We start from the raw sequence: 9,587 nt of genomic DNA, 5'->3' as shown, positions 1-9,587 counted from the left end.
CCCATGGAAAGCTATTTTATTTTCTTAGATCCAAATGAGTACAAAACAATGCAGGTACACTTGCTTGATCAAAATGTTCAATTCGGGTCCGTCAAGTGGGTCCAAACTCTCTCTTGTTGAATTCTTGTGAATGACCCTCTTCAACACTTGGCAGAAAAATGCAAAACGTGACAGAAACAACTAAAAAGGTTGAGGAAATGTAATAGATAGACACAGTAATGGAAAACACTGGAAGACCGACAAAAAAACATTAACTTCTTCATTGATTAAAGCAGAGCAAAGTGGGGGTGTCTACAGTGTCCATCGAAACTTGCAAAAGATCTGAAGTGGTATAGCGAGCGCATACAGAGGGAGATTTTAAAAGGCCAAATCCATTGGTGACATCCTCCCTTGATGGATTAAGGACCATGAATCCGAACTTCAGAAAAATTTAACGAAGAACAATTATTATGGCTTCTACAAACTACCCGTTTGGAGAGACCCTTAAGCATCTCCTTCTTTTGACACTTGATCAAACCCTTAGAAAGATCCATGAAATTTTGCAAAAGATGGCTCCCCCTTCTTATTTCCAAGCGTATGAACTGATGGAAACACACGTTTCCCACTCTCTTGTGCATATCTCCTTTCTACGAAAGGGAATAGAATCGAATCTCTCTTCTCAATGTTCTCCTTCCTCCATGATCATAGGCTTTCTATTCCAATGGATCATCTCCCTATCTATCTGCTATTGAACAGGTCTTGAACAATAGTACCAGGCTTTTGGAGATGCCTGGTCGTTGTACTGATGGGTAGCAAAACGTGCATGCAACTCTATATGTGTTGTTTATTCTTGTATGGGAAATCAATTTATAAATAATGGCCTGAACATCCCTCACTACAAGAAAGTTCACCTTCAGCGGCGTTCTTTTACCGACAAAAAAGGTCCCTAAATGATATAATTACTGGCGTTTATTTGGTTAACGCCGGTGCATTTAAATTTCATGTTGTCCGTGCTAGGAATAATCACCGGCGTTCACTAAACATCCCTAAATGTTGTTAATCAGCGGTGTTTGCTATCAAAACGTCGCAAAACATGCGTTTATCCTATGGCTCGGACCAAATTTTTTCTTTGTTTTCAACGACGTTGGTAAAATCAAGGAATAATCACTTCCGGCGGGTTTTATTGACCATCGGTGAAGAAGGTCTTAGTAAAAACCCAAGATTAAAAGAGATGGACCACGCACGCATATCCTTTTTCTCCCTCCCGCGCACTGTTTTCACCCTCCTCTGTGTGGACTATCTCTCCGGCAACCCTCTCTCCGGCATCTTCCTCAAAAGGTAGGTATTTGTGATTTTATTTCTAGGGTTTTGATTTGCTTTTAAGGGTTTTGATATTCATTTTCAATTGTCTTTTTTTCTAGGGTTTTGGTTTCTTTAAGAGAAGAGGTTTTGAATCTGGTTTTCTCACAAAAGAAGGCGAAGGAGAAAGGGTATGAATCTCATTTATTCACATTGCCCTAGGGTTTTGAATCTCGTTTTCTTTTTTTTCCCTTGGAAAATAAGGGTTTTGAATCTCATCTTCTCAGATTTATCTTAAATCTAGGGTTTTGATTTCAGTTTCAATTGCTTTTTCTAGGGTTTTGGTTTCAATAGAAGGGGCTTCCCTTCACAAAAGAAGGCGAAGAAGAAAGAGTATGAATCTCGTTTATTTACAGTGCCCTAGGATTTTGAATCTCTTTTTCTATTTTTTTTCTCTTGAAAATTAGGGTTTTGAATCTCCTTTTTAGAGATTTATCTTAAATCTCTAATCTCTTCTTTACTCTTTTGGAAAGAGTAAAGAGATGGCGCAAAGAGATGAATTTTATTTCGTACCAACCATTTCCACCTGCTACATGTTTGTAGAAATGGCACAAAGAGATGTTTCGATGCTCTTCTCCATATGTTTTTTGAAACAGTGCCATGTTGTGCTTAAAGATTGATTAGAAATACTCTTTATATGATTGCTTTGTGTTATAATTGTGATTTATTTGTGGGTTTTTTCCATTTTGAAATCCTGTTTTAAGGATTTCTTTAGTGTTACAAATGCGATTTGTTTGTGGGTTGTTGCCATTTTTGACTGTGGATTTGGGTGTGGGTTTTGGACTATCCCATTTTTCAACACAAGTTCCTTCTGGCATTGTTTCCAGTACAAACACACGATTATCTCAGAATTTTGGCACCGACTAGCAGCCCATTTATCAAACTCGACAAACATTGTTATTACTTATGTTTTGTAAGCAATCAAGGAGCCATGTTTCAATATTTATTATGTGCTACCATTTTAACATGGAATGGTTGGTAATAAATGTCAAACAACCTAAATATAAAGCAATCCATGCTTAATTTTTTGCAAACTGACTATGCATTCAAAATACTTTATGAACCCAATAGAATTTCAGCAAATGGTCAATCGAAAAACCATGATTTTCTAGAACTTCAATAAATCATTGTGCGAAAATGTTCCAACTCACATCTCTCACCTTCCCCATTTTTTTAGTACATATTATAATTTTATCAAAATGTGATGGTGAGAATGTGTGTGTATAAAACTGTTTATTCTTGCATGTCAATTTTTTCATCTCGGATATAAAAAATTATCAGTAGCCTGAGCTCCCTTTCCAACACTAGATTTCGAGTTCTGTTACCATAGATTACAGATTGGACAATGTTTTATAGACTAAAGAGATATGACCCCTGATGTCCTAATGTTTTGTGTTAAACAACCAGTTAATCCAAAAGCTTAAGCTGTTGGAGAAAGTGTTTTTAAATCTTTTATACTTTAAAATCAGTTTCCCTTGTTTTTACATTACCTTGTGGTGCTTGTTTTTATACTTTAAAATTTGTCTCACTGCTGCCTTGGTGCTTGTTTGGATCAAATGTTTATTCAATTCAGTTTGGATCCATTTGGTATCTTATTTCATGACAGAGCACGGAACAAACATTTGAAACTTTATGTGTTTCCACTCCTTGACAGGTTCTACTGAACTTAACAAATGATAATCCTGTAGGCTGTCAGAAAATTACTGGTGTATGTAATATTACACCGAATTTATAAGCTCCCTTTGTCATCTGAATGTGTCTTAGTCATCTTGAAATCGTCTCTCCCAATATGTTGATCTTCTTCCTCCCTGTTTTATTTTAATTTTTTTTTGCCCTTGCAGATTGTTCAGAAGAGAGAGGATGGGTTGCTTGGCATATGCACCGATGGTCATGACCGTCGGTGAATGTCACTTTTCTTGTAGTGATGAATTGGCTTGGACAATGGTGACGATGGGTTGGTTACTCTATTGATTGCTATTTGTGGGCACTATTTTTCCTAATTTCGTTCATCGCCTATATTGTTGCATTTGGCTGCGGTTAAGTTCAAAGGGCTCTGTGATAGGTAGTAGAATGCTGCTAACATTGGTATGTTGGAATATGGTTACATGTTCTAAAGTTTACTCAGGCCATGTTTGTTTTAGATTCTGAGAATGGATTGTAAGTTCAAAACTTATTATTGGACTAAAACATAATTGTAAATTCGAGTCCAATTGTCTATGACTCACAATCGGTTCTTCTAAGAAAGTATTTAAATTGTGGTACCTTTCTATCTTTGTCATATTGTCTATAGATATAATTGAGGTATATGAGAGTGGACAAATAGCTGATTAACCCCTTTTTCCTTGCTCTTTTCATCTGAAATAATCGCTATTTTATTGCATACATTGAGACAAGATACAAAAAAAAGGGATCGCAGTGTTGTGTGTGGTCACTTTCTCCAAAGTAACAGTCAAGTAAAAAGGATGGCCTCCACTTCCTGTCAAAGCATAAAACACTGTGACACTCCAAACTCTTTCAAAAGCAACGTGCAAGTAAACTAATTAGCAAGCCAATTTTGTAAGCCATCTGTCTTTTGGATCATTTCATATGTATATTACAACTTAAGTTATACAATCGTTGTTGTTTTATGGGTGCAAATCATGGGTACATTTAACTAAAAGATTGCTAATGGTATTATGTTGGTTTTGGTTTAGAAGATTGTGTAGAACTATTATGGTTATTTAAATTCCCCTGGATAGTATTTTTCGTATGTTATTTCTGTACTGAGAAGATTATGTAGGCCCCAATGTTAGAAAATTCATGGTTTTTTAGTGAATTAATTCATGGGGTCTTTAAACCTTTAGAATAGTTATTTATTTTTTTATCCTCAGTGGCTTACCTTGAATTTACATGCTCCACAATGGCTTGGCTAATCTCTCTTTATTCTATGAGAATTGTTTTGTTTGCTTTGGAAGTAGATGGGGTCGGCATCAGCACGCAGCAAAGGGCAGGTATGTCACTGTTGATTTGTTTTCCTTTTTATTATTTGATGAGTTACTTAAGGGGGATTGCGTGTTGAAACAGCTGTCCATTTCTAGGAAGCAGATGAGTACCATACGAAATACATTATGAAATTGACTAGGGTTTCGGTGATTCGGAGTTTTGCAAGAAGACTTCTTTGCTTGCTATTTTTGTTTGGAACGGAGGAATTTCAAAGCTTTGTTTTGAAGCTTAATTTCCTTTTTCCCATTTAATCCCCTTGTTTAAAGCAAGGTTTCAATTGATTTCAACAATGTTTTGCATCCTCCATTCCTTGCATGTTTTGCTGAAAGTCCTATGATCTTCGTGATGATTTGTAAGTAGGTTTAACCTATGTTCATTAAAATCTCTGCAAAACTGGGAGTCCAGCCCCCTATGGTTGGTGATTTTCTCCCCAACTTAGATCTCCAATTAATTCTCCAAGGCAGCCTCATTTAGATCCTCATCAACTGCTTGAAAATGTCAATTATGTAGGAGGTCCTAAGCTCGGAGCCTAAACACAGTTTCTCATGAACGGCCCTCTTATAGAAAACTGATTTTAATATTGTGGTGCAATTGTTAAATTCTAGGTATGTGTGAGTGGATTTTGAGCTTTGGATGGAATTCCATTGAATGTGCCTGTGCATGTCTTTATTGCTTCCTTTCCAAGATGCTAGATCCCTTTGTGTTAATTTAGGATTGCGATGGAATCCTCAAGGGACCTACATGCCCAATAAATTGAGCAGGAAACCAACAGTTCAGGGGCCTTTTCATAGCAACTTATGTCCCGTCTAACAACCGAGTTACTTGTTGCAGGAACCCTTTATTTTTGCATATATGGTGTTTAAAGATAGGCCTATGCGGCCACGCTATTTTCCTATCTTCTTGAATATGTTGAAAGTGATGTTAATTCTTAGGTTTGAAGCTGTACCTGTGAATGCATGCTTCTTTTAAGTTTCATTTGAAGTGACTGAACGTATGCAGAAATTGGGGTTTTGGTTTGGACTGAACATCTTCACCTACATTGTAGTGACCTAAAGTGCTTTTATGAGTTGGAGATCTCCTTTGGAATTTGATCTCAGCCTATTTGGATGTGAATTTCTCTCTTGGGAATGATTACATTGCGATAAAATCTCCACATGAACAGATATGAAATCTGTTCCATTGAAGCCTAGAAGCATTGTTTTGTTTCAATTAGTGTTGAGTCTCGGTGACAAGGACAAGACCCTTCTAAATCACACCAAACATAGCCCATTTCATTGATTTTTAGTTGCTCTTTGGGTTTTCCATCACAAGCCTATCTAATACTAGCGGGAGTTAAATGTTGCCTAGAACCACGAACAGTCCCTATGGCAAGATATATACTATTGAATGGGATTTTCAAATGGAGATCCTACTCCCTTGTTATCATTTCTTGAATGAATTAGCTTAAAAGTTAAAACTAATTGCCATTTCCAGATATTATCATCTTGTGACTGTCGATCTCAAGTTAAAGGTGTCTTGTGCAAATGTGACCGTGAAAGAGTCATGTTTGTGGAATTATAATAGCAGAATTAAGCTCATAGTGCCTTATTTCAGCCCCTTTTGGATCACTTTTTACCTTTTTAACTTTGACTTGTGCTTCCTCGTACATTTCCCTACAAGTTGCCCTGCATGACTAATGAGCACCTTAGTCTTGATGTTCCATAATTTCTTTCTTAAAAGTTTATGGCTAAGTGACATTGTGGTCTATAGTCTGAAAATGAATGTGACATGTGCGCAAGAACTACTTGTTGTACAAATATTGACGAAAAGGCAGATTTAAAATTATATGTTATGCTTTGAATTGGTCTTGGAAATGGATTCCAAACATGTTTCTGATTTATTTATTCACTCAGTGTAAGGTTTCTCTAGCAGATGTTACTCATCTTATTAATGTATCCATGTTCTGAATCTGCACAATCAGGTAACTGGTCATTAATATTTGTTTAATGTTTACATGCCTTGCCATCCAGTTTTATGTTGTAAAATACCTTTGTCACACTTGCAAACGCACGTGCACTTTTACTAGTATGACAAAGGGAGAAGATAGGACACTACAAGAAACTTGCATTTCACCGGCGGTCCTTCACCGACGTTCGGGGCTGATATTTCTCACGCATATTGGTAGCTGATTCTTTAGCTCGGAATTATATAAGAAAGCTTCTCTATTATTGCTGAAATAATTTAAAAAATTGTGTACTTGATGTGTATACTCTGGTTTCATATTACCAAATGTCATAAAGCTGATAGACTCTGCTAAGCAAGCCCCTGAGCTAATATATCTCTACTGAACATCTGTTATTTTCTGTTGCTTGTGCAGCTTGTTCCTAAAGGCTATGTGTTTGTGATGGGGGATAAGCGCAACAACAGCTATGACTCTCACAATTGGTATGTCCTTAAACTACCACCACCTTGTAAAAATCTAGTTTTAATGATGATGAGATGAGATGGGCACATAAATATTTTTTTTTTGAATGAGTAGAGCTTTGTGTAGATTGAGAGAACCAACAGACTTCAGTTTGGTCTTCCAGACCCACTTGCAACCAACAAGCTTCATGTGAGGTTGGGGTCGTAGTACTAGGGACCAGGTCTAATTCTAAAGAAGAGCATTGAATATGTGTTGCATGGCTTGTCGCCAGTGGGCATGGTGGGAGGCTTTAGCGAAGCATGTGGGATCAAAGGTTGCGGTCAAGGAAGTAAGGTAGCACTTGAGGATGGGGTGTTTGATGGAAATCATGGCCTTAGGTTTTCAAATGCCATCTTTAAGCCATGTAACCATGGGGTCAGTATTTGTAGGTGGGGAAGTGAGGTTGATGGGGAAGACGAAGGTTGTGGATCGAGGAGGAGTTGACTACGAGGAAGACAGACACAAGGTGATTAAGGTTGGTGATTGTGGGCGGTGAGGAAGGAGATGGCAAGGAGAGGGGCGAGAGTTGGGGTTGGCAACTGTGGAGGAGGTCATAGTTTTCGTTGCAGAAGCGATAGGGGGTAGGAGAGGGGAAAGAGGATTTGTTGGATCAAGACAGTTGAGCTCAATTGTCCTCTGATACCATGTAAGGAATCTATCACAGGTTCCACTAGAGAAACCAAGAGAAGAGGAGCACAATAGATACATAGAGAAGACAATGTCAGTGGAGATATACTACTAACCTCTTGGTTGCTTAATTTCTCAATTAATAAATATAATGTTACAACATATTGAACAACAATAAATATTACAAGATATTACAAGGATAGGAAAAGAAAGGTGTTGGTGATTGACCAAACTCAAAAGGACAGAGAGGTGGCTGATTGCCAAACTCTAAAGATAGAAAGTGATAAAGTTGGCCGGTAGCCAAACCCTTAAGATGGAAAAGACAAAAACAAAGGCATAATGTTTTTTGAGAAAACTCTTAAAACAAGGATGGAATCCGCAAAGTGATCTGTTATCTCTTAAAATTCCCCCACCTTCGGAGCTGATCCCTTGAAGAGATAGCACCGAGGTCACGCTTCTCCGAGAGAGGTTTCCATTACCGGTGAATACGTGAACAATGGGTCAAACGGGACTTATCATAGCTCTAAAATTACTGCTGTCACCAAACTGGCAATTCATTTCTTCTCTCACCAGTGACTTGCGTGATTTAAGTTCAGAATTTCTGTACAATATGATTCAATTTGGATCACCATCATTTTTTGGGGGATTTGAATCTAATTGTAGAATTGTAACAATTTTTTTGCAACCTTATACTGATAAACTCATTACTTTGACATCAAGATTTTCATCTCCTCATATATGAGTATGAGATTTGTTCTTATTCTGTAACACTACTATAGATACTGTTTTTTCACAGCTTAAAGAGAAAGGTTATTTTTTTCATTAAGCCCGTTACTGTTTTATATTTGGGTCATGCATAAGCAGTATTCTTTATGTGTTCCTTTCCTTAAGCTTGTATGCATGCATTCAATTAACCTGTGTAAACTTGTAATGGAAGGAGCTTTTTTTTTGGTAGGTGCAATTGAAGGAGGTGACTGATTAGATTTCTAGATTTGATACAAGTTAATGGATGTTTTGGGATGCAAATTCACCCTTGAATTTGTTTGCAATCATAGTGAAAAGGATGCTGAAGGAGATCACAGACGTAATGCTGGTGTAGGTTTACATATCATTTTCTGAATTTCTGGGAACTTTGGAAAGTAGAAATTGTTTCTACTTCAGTTTAATAGCAACATGCAATCTGAAATCAAAATAATAATCAAAAGCAGCTAGAATTATATAGAGATGAAGAGCTTTTACAGTACTTCATCAATAGAAAACAACTCATCTAAGTAAAGTCCCAACAATAAGTTATAACCGAGGGGAAAATCAACTATAATTAAAAGAAATCAGATCTCAATATATGTCTACCAAACGAATCCGATCTACTAAATAATATCCATGGCCCAAAAAGGTGTCTAACAGGATATAAGACTAATGGAAGTTAATAGGATAAGACTTCATAGTATGGTGAAAAGGTTGTATCTCCATTTGATGGACAAATTCAAAATAAAGGGATTTAAAAAAAAAAAAAATTTATCTATATTTACCGACGGTCAGGACCGTCGGTGGTTTCAACAATCAAAGTGCAGCCATGTCTGCTCCAATGATAATTTTTCCATGAAGTTGCATAGGATGTTTCAACATTTCCCTGCTTACTTCAGCCATACTAGATTAAGATGACTTTCACAACCGTATGTTTTTCGTTTTGTACGTAATTATGCAGTTGTATCTGGGCAACCTAGATCTGGATAGATTTCAAATGGTAACAAAGGTTTGATTGATAAGAATTAGAATGAGCTACGTCAAACTCCAAACACCACGATCTAAACTGGGACTAAGAATAAATCTTTGGAAATCATAGCCCACAGTTCCATTAACAATGATCTATACCTAACTTTAAAGCACAAGCAAGCCTGTATCAGTGTATCCGGAGGTCAAAATCTATTCATATGATTAATAAAATCCAAGAGCCCTAATTTGGGATTCAACCTCTAACTCAATGGTTAAGGCTTTTTCATCAACCTGGAGGTCGGAGGTTCAATCCCATCTTACATACCAAAAAAAATATAAAACAAAAGCCAAGAGGAGAGACAGTCGTGTACCTTCTCCAGAGTAGTCTTCAAACCCACGAGTTATTTATCCATATTTTGGGGATGTGTGAGATATTGGGCCAATATTGGCCTCCGTCCTTTTGACACTGTTTCTCTACTTCCGG

The 9,587-nt window shown here is 37.1% G+C and overlaps 1 protein-coding gene across 7 annotated transcripts; it reads left to right on the top strand.

Moving 5' to 3' along the window:
• Nucleotides 1-537: 537 nt before the first annotated feature.
• LOC143854199 (uncharacterized) lies at nucleotides 538-8,629 on the top strand. 7 transcript variants are annotated; one of them, XR_013237462.1, is made up of 7 exons: nucleotides 538-1,317; nucleotides 1,401-1,469; nucleotides 1,616-1,671; nucleotides 2,993-3,046; nucleotides 3,180-6,480; nucleotides 6,677-6,744; nucleotides 8,346-8,629. XR_013237462.1 is itself a non-coding variant. In XM_077364052.1 (5 exons), the coding sequence occupies exons 1-4, from the start codon at nucleotides 1,073-1,075 to the stop codon at nucleotides 3,013-3,015; spliced, it is 393 nt and encodes a 130-aa protein (XP_077220167.1). In that variant the 5' UTR covers nucleotides 546-1,072; the 3' UTR covers nucleotides 3,016-3,046; nucleotides 3,180-3,599. The 7 variants fall into 7 exon arrangements, 2 of the variants coding, with proteins under 2 accessions (XP_077220167.1, XP_077220159.1); XR_013237460.1 differs by lacking the exon at nucleotides 8,346-8,629 and adding an exon at nucleotides 6,851-8,206 and having other exon boundaries at nucleotides 3,180-6,744; XR_013237461.1 differs by lacking the exon at nucleotides 8,346-8,629 and adding an exon at nucleotides 6,839-8,206 and having other exon boundaries at nucleotides 3,180-6,744.
• Nucleotides 8,630-9,587: the final 958 nt, after the last annotated feature.

Source organism: Tasmannia lanceolata, unplaced genomic scaffold (assembly GCF_043159265.1).
Source record: "Tasmannia lanceolata isolate RefF3 unplaced genomic scaffold, GAP_Taslan_0.1 ptg000003l, whole genome shotgun sequence".
NCBI classification, from domain to species: Eukaryota; Viridiplantae; Streptophyta; class Magnoliopsida; order Canellales; family Winteraceae; genus Tasmannia; species Tasmannia lanceolata.
Note: the sequence above shows the minus strand (reverse complement) of the source record. Positions and strands in the feature narration are given on the sequence as shown.

Coding starts and splice junctions, on each gene's coding strand:
- LOC143854199 (XM_077364044.1), top strand. CDS start 1,073: ATGCGTTTATCCTATGGCTCGGACCAAATTTTTTCTTTGTTTTCAACG. Junction 1,470..1,615: donor AAGAAGGCGAAGGAGAAAGG/GTATGAATCTCA, acceptor TGCTTTTTCTAG/GGTTTTGGTTTCAATAGAAG. Junction 1,672..3,179: donor AAGAAGGCGAAGAAGAAAGA/GTATGAATCTCG, acceptor TTGCCCTTGCAG/ATTGTTCAGAAGAGAGAGGA.